Here is a 25,936-nt window from a genome sequence, read left to right as displayed (position 1 = left end):
GCATTGAGAGCTTTCACTAGCAGCCGGCGGTGTTGTCGTTTGGCTGGTCTCCCTGAGTTGAGCAATCCGTTTCTCTTATGGCTCTACTAGGCATTGCTCCCACCTAGCCAGAATCCTGCTCCACACTGATGAGGGGCAACACCCCTAAACAGCTGTATGTGGATGGTTACCTAGCCTTGGTTTATTCCTTGTCATTACATTGACTTATAGGGCCACTTAATATGGTGGTTTCCTAACAGGAGCTGACCCTTGGCTGGGTCCTTCCCGGAGGAATATCTGGCTAGTCCTGTGTTTTGAGACTCTTCAATGAGGCTCCACGGGCTCCTCTTTTGCATATGCCAAAGTTGCCTTTGTTCTCCTCGCTTGTAGCGGGGCCCCCTTTTATTGCCTTGTCATTGTCTCTGACACTGATGTGTTCTTTGTTCTTTTTTGTTGTTGTATTCCTTTTATAAAACCTTAAATAAAAAATTTTGAAATCGGAAAACACAATATCATTTGAACAAAGAAATGTCTAAATGTTAAATTGTATTCAAAAGTGGTCAGTGTCCAGGTTTTCAGAATGCAAACAAGAATTACTATAATCATTAAATTTATTATTTAGACAATCAGTGTTTCATGGTGATAGGTATAGACAGTATTCTATTATACTGTTAAAGAAACCCAATAACACCCCCCTCCCACACACAGTTTCGTGGATTCAGTTTAATATGTTAAAGTAGCCATTCTGTGATTGAGAAATACAATGGGCAACCTTAAAAGCCAACTTGTGGACCTATGTGATCTTACCACAGAGCAACCGACCGCTTAAGACAGATCACAAATCCTCATATACAAGTGCTCATAAGCAACAAATTCCAAGCGGTAGTGACTGGCAGATTGATATGGAAAAGAAACACACAAGCACACAGAGCTGGGTTCATAAAAGCAGAACAATGTGTTCAAAAAGATGTCCCATGCTCCACATTCCCCATCATGAAGATGGGGCAAAATAAGAATCGGGAAAAGGAGCAAAATAATATAAAAAACAGAAGTCCCACAAACAATACCCCCCCCCCCCCAAGGGGGGAAAAAAACAAAACATGACTGAACATTAAATTGTGGTGCGAGTTGGAGTACTTGGCTGACGCAGACCCAAAGTTTTGCACAACCAGCCAGCAAAATCAACTTCTTGGATTTCGGCACGCTTAATGAATGTATGGGTCTGTGGGAAGAACAAAGAATGAAATTGGTTTGTGCTAAATATTTGAATCAAGTAGCACATTTACAAGAAAGGTTTTAAAACTATTAAGACTTGAAATAATACATGGATATCTCAGAATATGGTTTGTGCTATTTTTTTTTATAAAATATTTTATCAGCCTTTTTTTGTAACTGCTGTTACATTGTCTGTTTGGTTTACTTTTGTTGTAGACTATTCAAATCTATTGTTTTAAGTTTAGTTTAAAGGTTTCTTTTCTAGGTGTACAATGATTTTTTTTTTCTGGGAACCTACCCTTGTACACCTTGCTTTTTCAGGTGGTGCCCACAGACTAATATTTTACATTGCAATGATTAAAGCTACCAGATTCCATGGATTGTTATCAAATGTAACATTTAAAAATTTATATATTAGTATACAGAGCTACAACGAGTTGTGGTGCACTGATCCCTATAGTGCTAACCCTATGGTTGTACTATGATACCTTAGTATTTTTTATAAAGGTCAAAGGCTTGTTTGACCGATGTCCTCTCAGTCTCCTCAGATCCGGAGTAGGTTAGAAGTGTGTTCCGTTATGTTCCCATAACTTTATCAGGAGTGATGTCTACTCCTGATGAAGTTATAACGGAACACGTGGGGTTTAGGTGATACTGTACCAGGATGGTTGCATCTTATTTAATATGGTATCATGTTATGGCACTTAGCACTTTTTGATGAATTCATTTGCTGCTATTTTGTACTTATCTGTATATTGAAGTGTCTTTTGCTTCTGTGTACATACATGCTAGCCGTTGAGGTTACTTCATTGCCTCTTCCTGGTACTAAGGCGTTACCCCAATGATTGTGGGGGTCACCAGGCTGTGCATTTGACCCTTTGTGGTAAATTAAAGTGGTTTTAAACTTTGTTTGTGATGTTTGATAATAAAGATTTTCTATTTTTGACAATTCATTTTCTGTGTGTGCATCTGGTATATAACACATGCGCTGTTCTTTCGGTTGTATTCATTTATATTCACACACACGGTACTCCTATAGCTATATAGGAGCAAGCAAAATATCTGCAGTACCGCACCCTGTTATGTGATTTCTTGTTCCAGGAGATGCATCACTACTTTCATAAATGTAACATTTGTAAAAGAAACAAGGTATCTTACCATCAGCATCTTCAGGTCTGCCCGCTCAGCTGGATTCTTTATAAGACTGAGGGGGGGAAAAAAACAGTATATATTTCTAATTTATTTTTTGCTAGCTTAAAAATGATCAATTTTTTTTTAAATTCTTTATTTTGAGGTCACAGAAAAGAAAGGAACGGACAGCCAGTCCCAGTCTCCAGTCAAAGACACACGAGACATGGCAGTGAGCAAAATCTGGAGTAGAGTTCCAACAGCATCTCATTAAATCATGAAGTAAAACAAAAATTTTTTTAACATGTCTGGACCAATATAATTTAACACGTTTGCTATTGTAAGGAGCCGAGACTGGTGGCCGAGCCCTCCCCCATAACCTCTATTGATTTTTATGAAAGTAGTATCGCAGGCTCCCTACAGAAGGAACCCACCTCCGCCCTCAAAGAGATGGCAGAAGAAAGAAGGAGACACAAAAGAATTAAAAAGAGAGGAGTTAAGGATAAAGAGAAACAGTTGGGGGGGGGGGGGGGGAGAGATGGGGAAGATGGGAAGGTGAGGAAAGAGCGGGATGGGGATAGGGGAGGGAAGTTCTGAGGTTGCGACAGCCCGAGACTACTCCGCCCCAACCACATGCCCTTTGTGGGGCCATAGCCGGAAGTAGGAATTAAGCCGGACAGGTCCCACTCAACAAGGTAAGATAATCCGGAGTACCCTTAAACTCCATCCAGGGGAACCATGTGGCGGTGAATTTTGGCATGGGAGTCATGAAGCGAGGAGGTCAAGTCCTCCATATATATTAGGTCATTGACCTTGGCAATCTAGAGCATTATTTGGGGGGGGGGGGGGGGGAGATTCCTTTTTCCAGCTGCCATCACCAAGAATTTTAGCTACAATTTGTTGTAGAGCACTGTCGGGAGTGAGCAATGATGCAAGAGGAACAGAGCTGGAAATAACTCAAATGATACCTCAGTAACCTTCTTAATAATCCTGCACACTTTATCCCAAAAGGGTGACAATAAAGGACAAGACCAGAAAATGTGTAAATGTGTACCCTCCAGCACGTCGGATCAACCTCTGGCCAAATAGAATGAAGTTTTGTTGGCACTCTATACCATCTGGTAAGTATTTTATATCCAGTCTCCTGATAACCTGTACACATGGACGACCTGTGGACACGGTCCCTCTGAGCTGTGGACAATGACAACCCCAGGTCCTCCTCCCACTTCAAGAGAAAATCGGGTGGCTCTAGATCCAGAGAGGTAAGCAATAGAGCGTAAGTGCAAGAAAGAATCCCTGAGGCACACCCTTTCTCTAGGCACAACGTTTCAAAGGGAGCGGGAGAAGAGGCATATGAAGTCACCATTGGCAACGTACTCAGGAAATGTTTGACCTGGATAATCCTCCATGGCCCCAATGAAACAGGGTCCGTGAAACCCCCCAGCCCCGAGGTCGAGACCCATTCCGATCCCGCACAAAAAGAAGACAGTCTGAACCTATCTGCCTTCACCCAAGACCAAACACCGGGTCAGTAAGTCCCAATGGAAAGGAGAGATTGCCAAGGACAGGGAAGCATGGTGATCTAAGTGGAAGCATGTGGGAGCGACTGACTGATGCTGCGCACGCTAGAATAGTTGGGTCAATGGTAGGGTGGGACCGAAGGGAGGGGACGCTGGACGGGTGCAACCACGGAAGACAAAAGAGGGGAATATTTGTGCAAGACTGCTTCACTTTCATCCATGGCTTTGTGTCTCCATGTCTGCACCAGTCCACCACCCTTGTCAGAAGGGATGATTGATCACAGAGTCATAAATCAGGTAACCCCACTCCGCCTTGGAATTTAGGACCGCAAACATAATTTGCATGGAAGTCACTGCTTTAAAAAAAAAAAAAAAAAAAAAGACTGGGATCCTGGTGGGGATACACTGAAAAAGATATAGAAATTTAGGTAAGGTAGTCATCCTGAGAATCACGCATCTCCAGAACCACGAGAAGTAGCCCCCGGACGCCACCACACACTGAGATTGTATTTGGGACAGCAAGGGGGGGGAGTTTAAGGAGTATAATTTACGTAGATCAGAGCGGAGACGGATGCCTAAATACCGTATCGTGTCTTTTGCCCACCGGAAACGGAAGGAGCCCCGAAGTCCAGACAGTCATTGACAGGCCAACATTTAATATGCAAAAGAGGAGCCTGTGGATCCTCATTGAAGAGTCTCAAAACACAGGACTAGCCAGATATCCCTGCGGGAAGGACCCAGCCAAGCTCCTATAAGGAAACCAAAACCACCATATTAAGTGGCCCTATAAGTCAATGTAATGACAAGGGATAAACCAAGGCTAGGTAACCATCCACATACAGCTGTTTCGGGGTGTTGCCCCTCATCAGTGTAAAGCAGGATTCTGGCTAGGTGGGAGCAATGCCCAGTAGAGCCATAAGAGAAACAGATTGCTGAACTCATGGAGACCAGCCAAACGACAACACTGCCGGCTGCTAGTGAAAGCGCTCAATGCTGTTAAGTCCTAGGTGCATTGCGCCCTGGGAAACATGAATATGCAAAAGAGGAGCCTGTGGAGCCTCACTGAAGAGTCTCAAAACACGCTTTCACTAGCAGCCGGCAGTGTTGTCGTTTAGCTGGTCTCCCTGAGTTCAACAATCTGTTTCTCTTAAGGCCAACATTTAAGGCCTCCGACTTGGTAAAGTTAATTTTGAAGTTAGATAGACGAGCAAAGTCTTCCAATTCCCTTATCAAGGAGGGGAGAGATATTACTGGATTTGTGATGAAGAAGAGCAAGTAGTCTGCATACGCAGCGACCTTATGGGTGGCGCCCTGGATCGGTAACCCCCACGTCCGGATAGGCCCGTATTTTACACAGAAAGGGTTCTAAAACTAAAACAAAAATAAGAGGGGATAGGGGGCAACCCTGTCTAGTCCCGTTTTTGATCCCGAATTCTGCAGAGAGGAGACCATTCACCCTAACACGTGCCATAGGAGTATGGTATAGTGCTGTGATTCAATTCATGAAATTGTGACCAAGGCCCAGGTAAGTAAGAGTCTCCACCATAAAAGTCCATTTGATCCTATTAAATGCTTTTTTAGCGTCCGTAGATAGTAACATCAGCGGTAGGTCAAGGGATTTGGCTTTCTGGATCAAGTCTATGGCTCTTATGGTGTTGTCTCTGGCCTCTCTGCCTGTCATGAAGCCCACCTGGTCAGGGTGAATGATCCCCTCTAGAACCAGCCTAATAGCGAGGATCTTGGAGAAGAGCTTGAGATCCACACTAAGCAATGATAAGGGACAGTATGAGCTACATAGGGTGCTGCCCTTCCCCTCCTTAGGTATCACTGAAAAAAGACGTCTTAGGGGCGATCTGATCACAATGTACAAATATATGAATGGACAGTACAGAGATCTTTGTAGTGGTCTTTTTACTCCTAGGTCTGTAACCATGACAAGGGGGCATCCTCTAAGTCTAGAGGAAAGAAGATTTTATCATCAGCATCGACGCAGGTTCTTTACTGTACGAGCGGTAAAACTGTGGAACTCTCTGCCACATGATGTTGTCATGGCCGATTCATTAAATAAGTTCAAGGGAGGCCTGGATGCTTTTCTTGAACAATATAATATTACAAGTTATGGGCATTAGATTTCCGGTGATACGCTGATCCAGGGATTGTTCTGGTTGCCATTGGGGTGGGGGGGGGGGGGAGTTTTTCCCCTGTGGTCGGTTGGTTGTCGTCTGCCTCGTGGGGGTTTTTGCCTTCCCTGGATCAACACAGTAGGGTTTCCCTAGGTTGAACCTGATGGACTCTGTCTTCTTTCAACCTTATTTACTATGTTACTGAAATGTGTGCGCGTGTGGCGTCCAAGGGCAACACTCCCGCGTTGGAGACCTCGTTAAATACCTTAACAAAATATGGGGCCAATTGCGCTTGAAATAATTAGTAGTATGCCAGGGAGAACCCATTCAGGCCTGGCGCCCTCCCCGTTTTGGAGTCTAGGATAGCCGTTGCTGGGTCTCCTGTGGAAATGGGCCGTTCCAGCGTTTCTACTACTGTCGCCTCCAATTTAGGCATGCCTGAGTCTGCGATGTAGGACTGCATACAGTCCTTAAAGTCACGACTAGTTGTGGCAGGATTAGTCGAGTCTACGGAATAGAGGCTGGCGTAGTACGCCCTAAATGCCTCTGCTGTATCCGACGGGAGGTTTAGGGGGGTAGCAGAGTCTGATTTGATGAGAGGGACATATGAGCGTGCCTGTTGTGCCTGTAACGCCCGTGCCAGGGCCCTGCCTGGTTTATTACCAAGTTCCTAATAATGTCTCCTGCACTTGGAGAGGGTGGCCTTCGCGATGTGTAAGAGATGTGAGCGGAGTTCCTCTCGTTTGAGCTGAAGTGCCCCCTTACTGTTAGGAGTCTGTCTCTTTTTGTGTGTCGTCTCCAGTTCACGCAGTTGGGCCAACAGTCTCTCCGTCTTAAGAGATCTCTCTTTTTTCAAATGTGCCCTGTGTTTCACCAGTATCCAACAAATGACACATTTATGAGCCTCCCAGACAGACATGGAGGAAACATCTGCTGTGTCGTTGGTGGAGAAATAGGTCTCTAAAGTGGACTTAATTTCTTGTTGGACCACTGTAGAAGTCCTGTAGGAGTGAGGTATTCAATCGTCATTGCCATTGAGAGGCCCGCAGTGCAAGCATTTCCAGGGCAAGCACCACTATAGCGTGACCTGAAAAAGTAAAGCTGTCAATGTGGGCCTGCAAGAGCAAGGAGAGCTCTCCATGACGCAGAAAAAAGTAGTCCAGTCTAGAGTAGACGTTGTGTGCAGGGGAATAAAAGGAGAAACCCCGATCCGTGGGGTGGCAGACCTGCCAGGTTTCGACCAACCTGTGTGCTTGCAAGGTCACGCGTACGCGACGTAAGGCAGAGGAGCTAACACGTGAGGACCCAGAGGAGGTGTCTAAGCTGAGCTCTAGAGCGACGTTGAAGTCCCCCCCCCCCCCAAGTACCAATGTCCCCTCCACAAAGTCGTCCAATGTGTCCAGCATCTGGGAGAGTGCCTGACCTTGGTTCGTATTTAGCAGATAGAAGGAGGCGAAGCTAAAAGGTATGTGCTGCGATATGGCCCTTGAGAAGGACCATCCTGCCTGCATCATCACACAACGTCTCAACGTGCTCCCAAGGAAGATTCTTAGAAATCAAGATGTAAGATCCACATGCCTTGGGGTTCAGAGAATTGCTATGGTAAACAGAGGGAAAAGTCATGTTAGTGAGTGTAATCTGATTAGTGGCTAACAGGTGAGTTTCCTGCAAAAACACTACATGTAGATTCTGCTTGCGCAGGAAGTCTTTTAGAATGGAGCGTTTGCCGGGGTTATGTAGTCCTTTTACGTTCAGTAACCCAATCCGCAAAGGTACCGAGGTAGCGGCCATCATTCATATGTGTTACATAAACAAGTCATGCAGTCATGGAATGCGAACAGACACCCTCTAGTGTAAACCTATACCCGAATACTGCTAGGAGAGTAAGGAGATGTCTGTAGACACCCCATAAGATGGAGACCCATCAGAATGTACGTCCGCAATCTCCCTCCTCTATATGAGGTAGGATCCACCAGAGCAACAGATGTAGACAGAATAGGAAGCGATGTTCCAATGGAAAACATGGACAGTGAGGACAGATCCATCAGTAAGATAGAGCAGTCAGGTATGGTAGGGGAAGATCAGTTCACGCTGCATTAGGAAAGCCAATGGACAGGTCAGGTCCGAGTGGAGAATCGCTGATCCTGGGGCCCGATCTGGACCGGGTGCGCGCATCTCAGTCATCAGTAAACGGGGTCTCGGTATCGTGGGGGGGGACGCGTTCTGCCGACAGCCAGAGGTAAACAGTCCTTCCAATTGGTCTGGGAATCTCAATATGTATGTGCGGTCTTGTCTCCTCACTATAAGATGGAAAGGGTGTCCCCATCTGTATGAGGCCTCACATTCCCGGATGTGCGCCAACAGTCCCAGCATCCCAGTCCCTTGCTGCTTTAAGTATGGCCTCTTTATCCGTGTAGTAGTGCAATCTGCACAGCACGTCTCTTGGCGTAACCGCGTCCTGCTGGAGTCTATTTACCCTATGCACCCTATCCACAGCAAATGTGAAGTCCTCCAGCGCCTGTCACCTTGTTAAATAATGCCGTGACCTGGTATAATAAATCTTGCGCCCCTCTTTCTCCCAAACCTTTGAGTCTCACGTTGTTCCGTCTCCCCGCGTTCTCTTGGCTGTCTAGGAGGACAGTGAGGGAGCGCACTTGAGACTGTTGAAGCGCCAATTCCGACTCCAGGGAGGCCACCCTCGTGGTTAGGGCCGTAATGGCGTCTTCATTAGAGGTAGTACGTGTGGAGAGGCTCGTGACTTCCTCCTTTACTGCCTCCAGGGCCTGCTGTTGTGCCGCTGTACCACCTGGTCTAGATCCTGCTTGGACAGCAGGGCTTGGATGAGGCTCCGTAGCAGTTGCAGCTCAGATTGCGCTACCTCAGACGGGGATCTTAATGGTGGCGTGCTGCGTGCCAGCGACAGTCCCACAAAGGCTCCATCCTCGTCTGTCAGTGGGTCGGGAGGAGAGCCGGACATTTCCCCTCTTGGGTGCAGAAGGTGTGTGTCCCCCGTAATTCGGCGAGGGTCATCTTGTGGGCCCACGGGTTCCGCATGGCTCAACGTTGCTGTGGGCGCAATGTTTCCCTCCATGAGGTGCTGAGACGTGGGCAGGAAGAAACTGTCTATGCCGCCCGTAGAGGCATACCGATCGGGTCACCGGACAGTTCGGGGTGTCAGCAGGAGTCCCCAGGGGTTTAGGCATCCCAAAAATCTGGAAATCACTTCAGTTGAGGTGGTCTGTCACAGCTGCTGGCCAGGAGCTCCCAGTAAGTGCGTCCTTACCGCTCCATAGCTGAACCACGCCCTCCAAATGATCGAATTTTAATTTTTATAAGCACAGGTTAAATACTTTTTAACACATAAATCTGGCACTCTCTCAAGGAAGTCAATACAACAGATAAGATCTATGAAAACCCTTTCCTGCTTAGCTGAGCACCTCTCCTGCTTGTTCTATTGATTGGTGGGGGTCCCAGAAGCCAGACTAATCAAAGCTGTAGATATATCTTTATGATAACTTGTTTCTACAGGTGTCACAGTAATTAAAAAAAAAATCATCACAAATGGTCAACAATTGTATTTCAATTCACTTATATAATTCTGTATTGCACACAGTCAAAATCTATACAAAAAATGATATGACAAAAACAGACTGTTCCTCAAGACTGGCACAAAGCAAATGTCCTGGAAACGATAGGCCTGTTTAACATCTAAGTGTTTAAGTGTTTTCTAAAAGATACTATACTGAAGTGTAAAGGGGCATTCTCATATCAATACACTTAAACTTGTAAGGCTCGTCAAGTTAAACATTCTTGCAAATACATTATTTTAGCAAACTAGTAAACGTGTCCCCTTCTCCTGATATGCTGAACTTTCCCTCCCATTGTTGACAGCTCTGACTGATACACATTATATATATATATATATATATATATATATATATATACACATATACACATACACACACAGCATCAGTCTGAGGAATGGGTCCTGTGAAAATGATCTGATCAGCTTCTATGAGAAGATAAGTTATAGATTGGACCTAGGTGAGGTTGGTCCATAAACTGAAGATCCTGTGACTAGAAGTATATGTAAATAGGTAACTTACAAAATGGTTGCTGCAGAGGTCCATATATTGTCCACTCCTTTTTAATATGTTTATTAACCCTTTCTGGACCGGGCTAATTTTTGGTTTTTGCGCTTTCGTTTTTTTCCTCCTTGTGCTTTAAAGGCCATAGCGCTTACAGTTTTATACCTACAGATCCACATGAGCCCTTATTTTTTTGCGTCACTAATTGTACTTTGCAATGGCAGATCTAATTTTTGCATAAAATATGCAGCGAAATCAGAAAAAAATTATATGTGCAGTGAAATTGAAAAAAAAAACAAAACAAAAAACAAAACCGCAATTCTTTTTCTTTGGGGAGGGGCATCCTTTTTACGACGTGTGTACTATGGAAAAACTGACATGTTATTTATGTTCCTCAAGTCTGTACGATTAAAATGAAATGTAACATGTATAACTTTTCTTTCATTTGATGGCTTGTAAAAAATTCAAACCATTGTTAACAAATATATGTTCCTTAACCCTTTAACGACTCATGACGGGTATACTCGTCATGCGGCCGATAAGGGGAAGCAGAGAGGGCTCCCGGCGTGAGCCCTCTCTGCAGCCCACGGTCCCCGGTTGCTATGTGCAGCCAGGGACCGCGGGTATTAGCCGCGGCCGGCTAACTATTCAAATGCAGCTGTCAAAGCTGACAGCTGCATTTGAATACTGTATGTGGCCCCTGTCCCTGGTGTCTAGTAGGGGATCCCCCCCCCCCCCCCCCGCGATGCGATCGTGGAGGGGAGATCCGTTTAAATGAGCCGGGGCTCAGCGTCGGAATGACGCTGATCCCGGCTCGGCAATCTATGTAGATGGTCGGCAGCAGATCATTATAATAGAGCACCGATCTGATGGATCATTGCTCTATTATATACACAGCATTGATCTCAAGAGACAGAAGACTTGCAAAGGTGGCAGGTATGTTCACCTGGTTAAAAAAAAAAATAAAAAAAAGTTTTACCCCACATTCTTTACTTATTACAAACCCTACCAATCAGCATACCCTTGTTCTTCTGTCCCCTCTATTCCCTCCTTAAAGAATTTTGGGCTCATAAACCGGCAAGGCTGGCCAAAGCTATTCTCGATCACCCTAAAAATCAGGGTGGAGTTGGCTTGCCTTACCTTTACCTATATTACGTAGCGGCCCACCTCTTCAGATTTCTGAACTAGCATAGACATGCCCCCTCCAAAATTTGGGTCAAAATGGAATCCTCCCTGTCTCCAACCCCCCTCCCCCAGCTACTTTCTTCCTCACAGAGTCTCATCCCACCATCGTCCAAACCTTGAAAACCTGCCATAAACACCTTACATCTGGGTTTATTGCCCCTCACCATTCCCTTGTATTCCCCCGTATTGGGTAACCAGGCATTCCCCCAAAGGAACAGTTGACCCTACATCCGTCGGTGGTTCAAGGCAGGTCATTTTAGGGCACGCACTTTCCTGGGTGCCTCTGCCTGGCTTTCCACCTGTGCACTTAAGGGACTTGTGGATCCCTGTACCCTGGGACCATGGAGGTCCATGCAACTTTACCACTTTTTCCTTTCTCTGCCTTCTCCCCCCTCCTCTGCTAGATCCTCTACAATGTTTGAGTCCCTCTGACTTGACTCTGGCCTTCCTCAACATTCTCTATCCCTAGTCTATGCCATACTGGTCTCCCCACAGGAGCAGCTTTGCTTTCCATATATGTACGCCTAGGAATCTGATCTGTGTGCCGGACAGGTCATCATGACATAAATCAGTCGGCTGTGTGTGTGTGTGGCAGCTCTGTGTGTGTGTGCGTCCCTCCTCCTCAGCATTTCCCTGCAGAGTCTAAGATCCTCTGCCCCTGCTGTAAGCCTGATGATTCTTCTCTCTCCTCTGTCTAGCTCTTTATCGTCCCTTCCATGTACCTCCTTCCCTTTTATCTAACCTCTTTTTCTTTCTCTCTCTGACAATATTTTACAAAAAAAACTCCTAGTAGGCAAGGAGAGGAGAGATGCCAGAGTCTGTATATACTGTGGCAACCTACTTCATGTACACTGTTCTGACCCTGGTACTGTGTTTACATGCACTGCCACAGTATATACAGACACTGGAATCTCTCCTCTCCTTGCCTACTAGGAGTTTTTTTTGTAAAATAAAAAAAAAATTTAAAAAGAGAATTGTCCATAATGTTATTATAAAAAATCATGCATAACTACTACCCCCAGCATACCCTGATAGTTGAAACTGCATTACTAATACCCCCAGCATACCCTGATAGTTGAAACTGCATTACTACTACCCCCAGCATACCCCGACAGGCAATATACACTTATTACAGGAAATGCACATAAAGTGCTTTTTTCCCTGCACTTAGTACTGCATCAAGGCTTTACTTCCTGGATAAAATGGTGATGTCACGACCCGACTCCCAGAGCTATGCGGGCTGTGGCTACTGAAGAGGATGATGGCAGAGGGATGCTCAGCGTCCCTCCAATGCCGTGTGTTCCTCTGCCATCATCCTCTCCAACAGCCACAGTCCTCACAGCTCGGGTCGTGACATCACCATTGGGGACAATACTTTAATAAAACTTTTTGCTAGACGACTTCTTTAAATGATCACATTCCTGATCTTGCACGGTAAACAGTGTAATCACACAAAAAAAGGTCCAAATTTGCTGACTTTTAGTGAAATCACTTTTTATGAATTTTTTTTACTGGGATGTGATTAAAAGTTGATAGATATATATATATATATATATATATATATATATATATATATATATATATATATATATATACACACACAAACACGGCATCAAATTAAAGTACAGATGGTGGTGCAAAAAATTACCACTTACACCACTGCCCTACAGGCCGAAAGATAAAAATGTTCTAGTCACAATGACACGTCAAATGTATTACACAGTTAACAGGGTAAAAACAGTCGGGATGGGGGGGGGGAATTATATTTCTACAGTTTTTTTTTTTTTTATTCTTTTTTAGGTATCGAATTGGTATTGAGTATCGAAATAAAAAAGTTGGTATTGAACGCAAAATTCTGGTATTGTGACATCACTAGTCTCACTAGAGCTCAAGGCAGCGTGATCACAATCTCTCTCTTCATACTGGTTATACCTCTTGTTATACAGCCTGGCATACAATGTGCTTTCCCCACCGCCTGGTTGCACTGGTGACTCATTTTAAGGCTGTCAAATTACTAACTCTAAATTTGTCTCCTCTGCAGTCTTTGCCAACACAAAACTGCCGATATGATACTCGGATAGAGGTTCCTTTTCCCCAAGTGCATTATTTTACATTTGGAAACACTGAACTGCAGTTTCCATTGTTTGGACCACTTATCTAGCAAAGAAATCATTTTCCATATTACTGACACCTCCAGAAAAATAAACCCTATTGCACACTTTTGTCATCAGCAAACAGACAAATTTTACCTACTAAACCTTCTCCTATGTCACTAACCTTACCTACAAAACCTTTTCCTATGTCACTTAAAAACATTAAAAAAAGAATAAAACCCAGAACAGACCCTTGTAGCACACCACTTGTAACCAGTCTCTGCTTAGAATATACACCATTAACAAAAACCCTCGATAACTATCCTTCAGCCAACAACTTAGCCACTGAACTATCCAGGAATTAAGTCCAATTTTCTCTAACTTCTCTATCAGTATTTTATGCGGAACTGTAGCAAAGGCTTTCCTTAAAGCGTAACTGTCATGTTTTTTTTTTATTGCAGAAATCAGTAGTATAAGCGATTTTAAGAAACTCTGTAATAGGTTTCATCAGCCAAAAAAGCCTCCTTCTGTACTCAAGAAGCAATCTCCCAGCCTCCCCCCCTGACTTCTTATCTGTGCATTATCAGGCAAACACGTCTTCATTACAGAGAAGCCAGTGAAGACTGGCTCTGCTCTCTCCATTGTAAGCCTATGAAGGGGGGAGGGGCCGAGGGAGATGAGGGAGCAGGAAGAGGTGACATGAAGGTCAGCTGTTTCTAGACTGTCTGGGCACCTAAGACGCTGGATTCAGGTTTCAGAAAGGTCAGTGCTTATCTATGAACTTACTGAGAGAAGATTGCAGGGTGTTGTGCTGTGCAGAAATCCTCCGTGCTCAGTCACTCCTAACAGCCCCTCCCCCTCTCCATAGCCACATAATGGACACAGAGATCCTGCTTCATCTGATGTGAGGGGGGAGGCTGGGAGATTGCTTTTTCAGTCCAGAAGGAAACTCTTTTAGTACATAAAACCTATTACAGAGTTTTTTAAAATCGCTTGTACTGTTGAGATTTAATGTTTTCAGAAAAATTACCCTGAAATGACAGTTACGCTTTAAGTCCAGATATCCAAGCGCAACCTTCATCCAGTACTTCTGTGACATAATCAAGAAGAAATCATTGAAATTAGTCTGACATGATCTCATACCACCCAACTTTTGCAAAGAGCAAAGAGGGACATGTGCGCCACGGTCCCCATAGCCACGCCCCCATAGTGGCCCTACATAGCCACACCCCCATAGCAACCCTCCATACCCACGCCCCCATAGCAACCCTCCATAGCCACTCCCCTACAGTCACCACATGCTGCTGACTGAATAGTGCCCTATACAGTATCCAATCCCCCCAAAAAATGCCCTATATGGTATCCAATCCCTCACATAGTGCCCCACATAGTATCCAATCCCCCACATAGTGCCCCACATAGTATCCAATGCCCCCATATAGTGCCCCACATAGTAGCCAATGCCCCCATATAGTGCCCCACATAGTAGCCAATGCCCCCATATAGTGTCCCACATAGTAGCCAATGCCCCATATAGTGCCCCACATAGTAGCCAATGCCCCCATATAGTACCCCACATAGTAGCCAATCCCCCATATAGTGCGCCACATAGTAGCCAATCCCCCATATAGTGCCCCACATAGTAGCCAATCCCCATATAGTGCCCCACATAGTAGCCAATCCCTCCATATAGTGCCCCACATAGTAGCCAATCCCCCATAGAGTGCACCACATAGTAGCCAATGCCCCCATATAGTTCCCACATAGTAGCCAATGCCCCCATATATGCCCCACATAGTAGCCAATCCCCCATAGAGTGCCCCACATAGTAGCCAATGCCCCATACAGTGCCCACATAGTAGCCAATGTCCCCATATATGCCCCACATAGGGGGGGGGACCGGGGGACAGGTGAGTTACTGGTTTATTGTTTTTTTTTGCTGGGGCCACATTTAATGCGGGAGACGGGGGGCTGTTCCGGGACCGCAGGACAGCCCCCCGAAAACAGGACTGTCCCGCGGAATCCGGGACAGTTGGGAGGTATGTAATCTGCCCGCAGTAAAGCCATGCTGGTTTGGATCCATCAAATTGTTGATTAGGTGATCCATTATCTTCTTTTTTTAGAGTTTCTATCATTTTACTACTTTAGATGTCAAGCTAAATGGCCTGTAGTTTCTGGGCTCTTCTCTACTACCCTTCCTGTTGATGGGTATAACATTGGCTGTCTTCCCATACTTATAAGCTACTATATATCCTGCATGTGTTTTTTTCATTTAAATTTAAAAGTGCTCTCTGCTGACACCTCTGTCCATGTCAGGAACTGTCCAGAGCAGTAGCAAATCCCCATAGAAAACCTCCTGTTCAGGACTGTTACTGACTCGGCCAGAGATGTTAATAAAACACCACTTTCTGCAGGACATATAATAGCTTATAAGTATGGGAAGCCTTGAGAGTTTTAAATAGAAGTAAATTACAAATCTATATAAAACTTTCTGACACCAGTTGATTTGAAAGAATTTTTTTACCTTTAATTTCTTTACCCTCAAAATTTTACTCATCCTGCTGAAGCTGGTAAAACCCCTCCCCCACACCTTGTTTTCTCCATTTTTTCTGGGTCTTGTATTTAAACTTTGATTAATTGTCTTATCCTAGGCAAGTAAAGTAACACATTTTCATTTTCTTGACTTATCTGCTTGCCATTTACATTTGTATCTGTACAGGACATCTGTTAGCCTTTTATCAAAAATTTTTGAAAAACTGCTTGTTTTATGCCATTCTATGTAGCTGATGTCAGTTTTCTAATAAAGAGAGATTTGACAAAAATAATAATAGGATAACAACCAGCATACCAAAATTTCATTAAATCTTTTTTAAAATCATTCTCCATGGTAGCACCACAGGAGATTGACTCCACAACTTGAAACAGAGGGTTAGATAGCTCTTTTGTTCTACTTCGCTAGTAAAAAAAAAACCAAAAAACCACAACAACAACAACTATCTTTATCTATAAGGCTAGGTTCACATTGCATTTTTGCAATCTGTTTTTTTTTTTTTGCAAAAAAACGGATAGAAAAAACGGATGCATTTGTGTTTTTTTAATGGACACAAAAGTAGTGTTGATACTACTTTTGTGTCCGTAAAAAAAAAAAAAAACGGGTCCGTTTTGATCCTTTTTTTTTTTTTTATAATCAAAGTCAATGGAAAAACGGATCAAAATGCATCAGTTTTTGTTTTTTTTTTGCAAAAATGCAGTGTGAACTACCAGGGTATCTAAATATTTTTTTTTTTTTAAGGGGAGAGATTTTTTTTTTTTTTGGTACTTCTAAAATCTATTACATCAGTGCTCTGTTGGTACTTCAGTGACAACCGGTTGGCACCCTGCGATTACATTGTGGTGATGTCATTTGCACCATTACTAATGATGCGGGCAAAAACAGTTTGAAGAGTAACAGTAACATATCAGGCATGTCAAATAATTATAGACGGAGAATACAATATAAAAATGAGTAACATTGTATTCAGACTAACCTACAGAATCAGGAGAACATGTTCATTGTACAGTAAAGTTCAGTAAGCAAAAATAACCCCCCCCCCCCCCAAATACTGCATAATAGTGTTTTTCTTTTTCAATTTCACCAAACAATATTTTTTCAGTTCTACTCTGTAATTACTATTTTCATTTCACCAATAATGAATAAAATGAATAAAAATATAAAGAACAATTGTTCCTCAAAAAATAGTTTGAAAAGTGGAAAAATGAGTAGATATATTGCTCTTAGAAGGTAAGGATGGGAAAACATGATACAAGACTGAGAACTGACTGCGCCCACAACTCAACTGCAGTGTCATTAAGGGGTTATGCAGGATTGGAAAAATACAGCTATTTTTTCCCAGACAGCACCACTCTTTTCTTCAGTTTGTTTATGACATTGCAACTCAGTTCCCTTGAAATGATTAGAGCTGTAGTAATACCACACCTATATTAAGAATGGGATACATCAGAGGAGTCAAACTTGTGGCCCTCCAGCTGTTGCAAAACTATAATTCTCATCATGCATGGACAGAGAAAGTTTTAGCTGTACCATCATTATGAGAAATGTAGTTTTGCAACAGTTCGAGGGCTGCAGTTTGACATCTGTCGGTAACATAGTTGGTACAGTCGAAAAAAAAATGTCCATTAATTTCAACCAAGGGATGAGATGGATAAAGGCCATTTCTTACCACTGATACAGCTTAGACTCTTACTATTAGCCTTGATCCATTCTTGTCTTGACTTGTGTATGTCCCTGTAAATCGCTCTTCCTTTCTCTAAGCTGTCCCCTCTCCAGTCTATCCTAAATGCAGCAGCCAGGCTCATCTTCCTCTCCAGCCATTACACTGACGCCTCCCCCTGTGCCAGTCACTGCTCTGGTTACCCATTAAATCCAGAATTCAGTTCAAACTCCTCACGCTCACCCATAAAGCTCTGCACAATTCTGCCCCGCCATACATCTCTCCTCCCTTATTTCCACCTACCATCCAGTTCTCTGGAAAGCTTTACCCAAAAATATTGAAATCATTCCCAACACTCAGTTTTAAGCGTGCCCTAAAAACTCATCTCCTCAGGTACACTTATAACATTCCCTAAACTTTTCTCCCCTTCTGCTGTCCCCTCACCATTTACTCTATATTTCCAACAGTACACAGGGATTGTCAGATGACTGGCTCACCAAACACATAAAGACACTTAACAATTCTATGCAGAATGGCCAGACCATTTGCAAATAAAGCACTTACTGCTTCTGGTGTCACACCCAGACCTCCTAGTCACAAAGATGGCATGTCACTAGATATGAGTGGACCAGAACGGATTGCTGAGGTCCATGTTCAGGTCGGCATTCAGACCCAAACTCACCCATGCCAGCAAGGAAGTGGTTAAGTGACCCCCATCTTTGCTGGGGTAGGCGCAGCGTGGGGGAAAAAGGCTCCTACTGTGACACTGCGATGTTGATTCTAATGGAGGTATGTCACAAAGGAAAGGTAATATAGTCACAAAGGGGGACTATTGTTGGTTTTAAATTGCCAGTTGCAATTTAAGTTCCAAACTGTTGACACTGTAGGTCAAAGAGACACATTACTTTTCATATATGCATCTGTGCTTCCAAATGATTTTATTCTCCAATGCAAAGTGTCAAAAGAGACTTTGAGAAGCCCCTGAAGTGCTGAAGGCTGGAATGCAATTTCACTACCCTTCCTATAGTTGGTTGACAGACCGATCTCAGCTTCAAGCTGCCTGGGCCATTACAGCTCTCAGCAAAACAGGGTCTTAGGAAAGCCTCTGCGTTTTTTTAAAGGGGAACTGCAGGTAGAGGTTAAAAATAATGAAACTTCTGCAGAAGCATAAAGCATTACTTACCTATGTATTCCATTTTTGAAACTATCAAAAATTCTTTTGTTTTGGGGGGTTTTGTTCTGTTTTGTGTTTCTGCACTTCCTGGTTTATCAGTTGTACACAGTACTACAGGTTCCAGAATGCAATGCTTTCCCTAAGCTGTTCATCACAGTCCTCCACCCTGCCTATTCCCCGCCCAAAGCTGTTGCAGAACATCTAGGCTGAGTTCACACATTGCAGTTTCATTGTGTTACTGAATTATTTGCAGTAATTTATGAATTCATTGTGGTCCCACCCACACAGCACGCTGTATTCTCTACCTGTAACACCACACTGTATTCTCTACCTGTAACACCACACAGTACGCTATATTCTCTACCTGTAACACCACACAGCACTGTTTTCTCTACCTGTAACACCGCACAGCACACTGTATTCTCTACCTGTAACACCGCACAGCACACTGTATTCTCTACCTGTAACACCGCACAGCACGCTGTATTCTCTACCTGTAACACCACACAGCACGCTGTATTCTCTACCTGTAACACCACACAGCACGCTGTATTCTCTACCTGTAACACCACACAGCACGCTGTATTCTCTACCTGTAACACCACACAGCACGCTGTATTCTCTACCTGTAACACCACACAGCACGCTGTATTCTCTACCTGTAACACCACACAGCACGCTGTATTCTCTACCTGTAACACCACACAGCACGCTGTATTCTCTACCTGTAACACCACACAGCACGCTGTATTCTCTACCTGTACCACCACACAGCACGCTGTATTCTCTACCTGTACCACCACACATCACGCTGTATTCTCTACCTGTAACACCACACAGCAAGCTGTATTCTCTACCTGTAACACCACACAGCAAGCTGTATTCTCTACCTGTAACACCACACAGCAAGCTGTATTCTCTACCTGTAACACCACACAGCAAGCTGTATTCTCTACCTGTAACACCACACAGCTTGCTGTATTCTCTACCTGTAACACCACACAGCACGCTGTATTCTCTACCTGTACCACACAGCACACTTTATTCTCTACCTGTAACACCACACAGCACGTTGTATTCTCTACCTGTAACACCACACAGCACGCTGTATTCTCTACCTGTAACACCACAAAGCACGCTGTATTCTCTACCTGTAACGCTGATATTGAAATAAAGTAAAGAACTTTGAATTTTTTTTCTCTTTTCATTTCCATGCACATATTATGATCAAGCATCTGTTATCGTTGAAGTTGAGCCCCACAATAAGGCTCTGATCCTCTCTGCCGTTTAGTGTCATTTACTTGTGTTACTGCATCATATTTTTGAATACGCTGCAGTACTGTAATGACACTCCAACATGTGTGAACATAGCCCTAATTTCACTGCACACTTCTGCACAGTTAGAGAAATCAGTGCAACACCTGCTTCTGGACGGTCAGAGATGATGAATCACTCAGGGGATTGGGTGATCCAGCCTGATCTCAGCAAACACACGCAATGTGAAGTGGAGGCATGGGATATTTGTCTCTTAAGGTGGGATAGCAGAAGGAGCAGGAGACAATGTGGATTAGCACCAAGGCCATTTTTTTTTTTCACTTCCTGGATTTCTTTCAGCTACGAGTGTGGCAGAACCGTACAGATACAGTAATACATTGTATAGACACATATTTAATTTTTAATGTACTTTTAATAGAAAACAAGTTTTTCTTATCCGGAGTTCCCCTTTAACTATTGAATAGAAGTATTTTGCTGTTCTAAAAGCATGGAAAGATATATGAAAAGTATCATGTAGCTTCTTGACCTAACAGTGTCAGCAGCTTGGAATCTGAACTGCAGTGGACAGATTCACTTTAATGCTGTAATATGTCATGAAGAGACCTCTATGCATGCAACATTGTGTTTTGACATGATCTCCCTATATACGACTAATACAGAGTGATTAGCCAAAGCCATATATTCAAAAATGTATTACACACGTGTCTTACCATTTATGAACAAAGTCTTGAAAATCTGCAGTAAACACTCCAGATGGGAGCTTAGGAGGGGGCTAAATAAAAAAAAGAAAAAGAAATGAGAAGTAATTTCAGCATATTTTAGGCTACAACTGAACTAAGATATGTCATTTAAAAATAAAATAGCCAAAATATGAGTTACGTCAGACTTTTCCAGGAATCAGAGCATTTGGAAAGCACACCTATCTAGTCTTCAACCTTCTAGATCACCTTTTTCCTGAGTTAAAAGCTGCACTAAAACTAAAATCAAAATCGTGACCCGGGCCAAAATGGCCTAAATGACCATGCAAATTTTCTTTTTTTGCATTTTCATTATTTCCTTCTCACTTTCTAAGAGATATAGCGCCTTTATTTCTCCATCTACAGAGCCAAGGGTTGGTTTTTTTCAGGAACAAGTGTATTTTGTAATGGTGCCTTTTCATCTACCAAAAAATGTATGACAGAATCCACAAATATATTGTTTATGGGGTGAAATTGGAAAAAAAAATGCAATTTTGTAACTTTTGAGTGGTTCCAGTGTCTATGTAATGCACTTTACGGTAAAACTGACATGTTATCCTTATTTTATATGTCAGTCTGAACACAACTGTATGCATGTTTCATAGCTTTTATAAAGCTTTATTATTTTCAGTCCAACTTCTTTTTTTGTAAATTCTTATTAAAATTGCTCTATTGCAGGGGTGGGGAACCTTTTCCATGTCGAGGGCCGGTCGGGCATTTATAAAATCATTCGAGGGCCGCATACCGTGCGCAGCAGGGTAGTGTGGGTTTGCAGCACCCGGGGCAAGGCAAAGTTATTGTTCCCCTAATGCCCCTGCTATTGTAGTTAACCCTCTGTGATGCCCCTTGTACCTGATGTGAATCCTTAGTGATACCCTGTAGCCTGAGTTAACCCCCCAGTCATGTCCCTGGTAGCCTAATTACCCCCCCCCCCCACACCCAATGATGCCTCTGGTAGGCCTAGTTAATCCCCCCAGTCATGTCCCTGCTAGCCTAGTTAATCCCCCCAGTTATGTCCCTGCTAGCCTAGTTAATACCCCCAGTCATGTCCCTGGTAGCCTAGTTAAGCCCCTCAGTCATGTCCCTGGTAGCCTAGATAACCCCCCAGTCATGTCCCTGGTAGCCTAGTCAGCCCCCTGTCATGTCCCTGGTAGCCTAGTTAACCCCCCAGTCATGTCCCTAGTAGCATAGTTAACCCCCCAGTCATGTCCCTGGTAGCCTAGTTAACCCCCCAGTCATGTCCCTGGTAGCCTAGTTAAGCCCCTCAGTCATGTCCCTGGTAGCCTAGTTAAGCCCCTCAGTCATGTCCCTGGTGGCCTTCTTAACCCCCTCAGTCATGTCCCTGGTGGCCTTCTTAACCCCCTCAGTCATGTCCCTGGTGGCCTAGTTAACCCCTCAGTCATGTCCCTGGTGGCCTAGTTAACCCCCTCAGTCATGTCCCTGGTGGCCTTCTTAACCCCCTCAGTCATGTCCCTGGTGGCCTTCTTAACCCCCTCAGTCATGTCCCTGGTGGCCTAGTTAACCCCCCAGTCAGGTCCCTGGTGGCCTTCTTAACCTCCCAGTCAGGTCCCTGGTGGCCTTCTTAACCTCCCAGTCAGGTCCCTGGTGGCCTTCTTAACCTCCTAGTCAGGTCCCTGGTGACCTTCTTAACCCCCCAGTCAGGTCCCCGGTGGCCTTCTTAACCCCCCAGTCAGGTCCCTGGTGGCCTTCTTAACCCCCCAGTCAGGTCCCTGGTGGCCTTCTTAACCCCCCAGTCAGGTCCCCGGTGGCCTTCTTAACCCCCCAGTAAGGTCCCTGGTGGCCTTCTTAACCCCCCAGTCAGGTCCCTGGTGGCCTTCTTAACCCCCCAGTCAGGTCCCCGGTGGCCTTCTTAACCCCCCAGTCAGGTCCCTGGTGGCCTTCTTAACCCCCCATCCCCTCCAGTCATGTCCCTGGTGGCCTAGTTAATCCCCAGTGCCTGCCCCAAATAAAAAAAAAAAATAAACATCCCACTCACCTTTCCTCCGCTCCCACGCTATCCAGGTCCTCTTCTCCCTCCTCTCTTCTGTGCCGGTCTTCTCCTGCAGGCGGCACGCGGTGAAATGACGTCATCGCGCGCGGCCCGCAGGAGTCACAAGACGTGCGCCGCTCTGTTGGGGAAGGAGTCGGCACAGACACAGGAAGATGCTGTGTATGCCGGCTCCTGCCTCACCACCACGGCGCACATGACAGGAGAGCCGCAAAGCGCAGAAGACGTGTGCCGCTCTGGAGGAGAAGGAGCGGGCATACTCAGTGCCCTCCTCTGTCTGGTAACTGTCACAGACACAAGAGGAAGCTGTGAATGCCGGCTCCTTCTCCTCCAGAGCAGCGAATGTCACAGGGGTGCCGCGGGCCGCATCCGGAGGTGTCAGGGGCCAGATGCGGCCCGCGGGCCGGAGGTTCCCCACCCCTGCTCTATTGTGTCTCATAACGGTTTTGGTTTTTCTCCTGTGGGCTGTATGGGGTGTAATTTTTTGTGCCATGAGCTCTAGTTTTTATTACTATAATATTTGTGTAAATCGTATGTTTTTATGACTTTTTCTAAAAAAAACTAACAAAAAATAATATATATATATAAACATATACATATATATAAACATATATATATACATACATATATATAAACATATATAAATATATATATATATATATATATATATATATATATATATATATATATATAAACACACATACATATTATATATATATATATATATATATATATATATATATAATCAAAGAATTCCGCAGCACAACCATATGGTGAAAAAAATCCAAAATAGTGTTTATTCCATATCATTACTGATATGGAATAAACACTATTTTGGATTTTTTTCACCATATGGTTGTGCTGCGGAATTCTTTGATTATTTACGGGGAGACGTGGATTCGGTCTCCAGCTGCTGGCACCCTTACACCACTTTGAACGGAGTGCACTTCAAACTGGACGTTTTATATATATATATATAAATGAGAGAGAGAGAGAGAGAGAGAGAGAGAGAGAGATTTTAACAGAAAATCAGCAATCCTGGCGGTTTTTCCCAACTTTTCATTTATGCTGTTAACTGTACAGTATTGTTACATTTTAATATATTGGACAATTACGCACACTACAGTATGTAAGATGCCATTATATTTTATTATTTTGACATATTAGTATAATAGCAAAGGGGGGTGATTTTAAAGGGGTAGTGCGGCGCTAAAAAATTATTCACAGAATAACACACATTACAAAGTTATACAACTTTGTAATGTATGTTATGTCTGTGAATTGCCCCCTTCCCCGTGTCCCACCACCCCTGCCCGTGTACCCGGAAGTGTGTGGTGCATTATACATTACCTGATTCGGCCGTCCGCCATCTTGTGCCAAACGTAATCTTCGGACGGACGGACGAATCGCGTCATAACTGTGCTCAGCCGCGATTGGCTGAGCACAGTTATGCTCAGCCAATCGCGGCTGAGCTGTGTGACACCACCCATTTAAGTTTGCTGCCTGCCAATATGAACAACTTAAAGGACAACTCCGGCCAAAACTATTTTTTAATATGTTATTACTTATGAAAAGTTAGACAATTTTCTAATGTACATTATAGGAAATGCACATACTGCTATTTCCCTTAATTTAGTAGATGAGGCAGGGTTCAGATTCTGTAAAAAAAGTGACGTCATGAATCAGTTGTAATTCCTATGGAGTGTCCAGTAGGGGGCGCACTATATGTAGAAGTTTATGGCACTGTATTGTTTTTATGTATGTCTATGTAACGTAATGTAATGTACACTATACTTTATTGATTGTATATATTTATGGAATACTTTGAGAGCAAGAACTCTTGCGAAATGTATTCAATTAATACATTTGGAGGGCACAGAGCAGGGAGGAAGAGAGGTGCCTGTGCATCTAACTACCTCCCCCCTCCCTCCCTGATCGGTGCTGTGGGACAAATATACGCTGTACTACTCCTCCCATCATCTGCTCATAGTATAAGCAGATGATAGGGGAATAGTACCAGGGCCATCCCCATGACCAACAACCCCCCCTCCCCACATAAGCACTGTACTACTCCTCCCATCTGCTCATAGTATTAGCAGATGATGGGGGAGTAGTACCAGGGTTATCCCCATCACCAGCACATCCCTGCCGCCACCCCTGAAGCACTGCAGTTCACATGCACTGCCGGGGACTGCAGAGCTCCCCGCTGCCCCCGTGTATTGCTGACTCAGATGTTCCCTGATGTCACCCCCGACAGCTCTGCAGGTAAGCTCTGCAGTCGTTGGCAGGGCATGTGAACTGCAGTCCATCAGCGGCAGGGATGTGCTGGTGAGGGGATAGCCCTGGTATTACTCCCCCATCATTTGCTCATACTTTGAACAGATGATGGGAGGACTAGTACAGTGCATATGTGGCGACAGGGGGGGGGGGGCGGCTGTTGTGTGATGGGGATGCCCCTGGTACTACTCATACTTTGAGCAGATGATGGGAGGAGTAGTACAGTTTATGTGTGTCCCACAGCACCGAGCAGTGAATGGAATATGGAATACTTTGGGGAGCAAGGATTCCATAAATGTATGCAATCAATAAAACATAGTGTACATTGCTTTACATATAGACATCCAGAGAAACAATACAGTGCCATAGACTTCTACATATAATGCGTCCCCTGCTGGACACTCCATAGGAATTACAACGGATTTGTGACATCTGTTTTTTACAGAATCTGAACCCTGCCTGATCTACTAAATTAAGGAAAATAGCAGTAAATGCGCATTTCCCATAATTAATGTACATTAGGAATTTGTCTAACTTTCCATAAGTAATAACATATTTAAAAATACTACTGTAATGCAATTTTTTTTGGATGTGTCAGCATGTTACAGCAGGGTACCGACTATGTTTCACAGTCTGGCTCTTGCTGATTGATCGTGAAGGGTGCAGTGCAGAGCCCCTGCGATTTGCCATTCCTGTTTGGACAAAACACAACTCTTTAAGTAATGTAAAAGATCTGGCTTTGGGGGCTCTCGTCGTCTGCATGTCCCGCTCAGCCACTCAGTGTGCTGCAACGGAGGCACCGATTGGCTTAGCGGGACGTCCAGCGGGGATCCCCAAAGCAAGGCGGAGCGTGGAACAGGTAGAGTATACTTCGGCCAGCAGGGGGTTAAGTGGGCTGTCATTCATATTCGAGTATGAGAAGT

General features: G+C 44.2%; 1 protein-coding gene across 4 annotated transcripts in view; it reads right to left on the bottom strand.

Annotated features, from left to right (window-relative positions):
• Positions 1-572: 572 nt before the first annotated feature.
• MAP2K2 (mitogen-activated protein kinase kinase 2) overlaps positions 573-25,936 on the bottom strand; it is a 98,562-nt gene continuing 73,198 nt past the window's right edge. For all 4 annotated transcript variants that reach the window (XM_069962599.1, XM_069962598.1, XM_069962601.1 and 1 more), the window contains 3 exons: positions 20,702-20,763; positions 2,353-2,398; positions 573-1,201 (listed from right to left, as the gene is read on the bottom strand). In XM_069962599.1, the coding sequence (XP_069818700.1) occupies positions 1,091-1,201; positions 2,353-2,398; positions 20,702-20,763 (219 nt within the window). In that variant the 3' untranslated portion in view covers positions 573-1,090. The remainder of the gene's footprint in view (positions 1,202-2,352; positions 2,399-20,701; positions 20,764-25,936) is intronic.

The sequence above is a fragment of the Dendropsophus ebraccatus genome, chromosome 3 (assembly GCF_027789765.1).
Source record: "Dendropsophus ebraccatus isolate aDenEbr1 chromosome 3, aDenEbr1.pat, whole genome shotgun sequence".
Classification (NCBI taxonomy): domain Eukaryota; kingdom Metazoa; phylum Chordata; class Amphibia; order Anura; family Hylidae; genus Dendropsophus; species Dendropsophus ebraccatus.
This window is presented reverse-complemented; position numbering and strand designations above follow the sequence as displayed.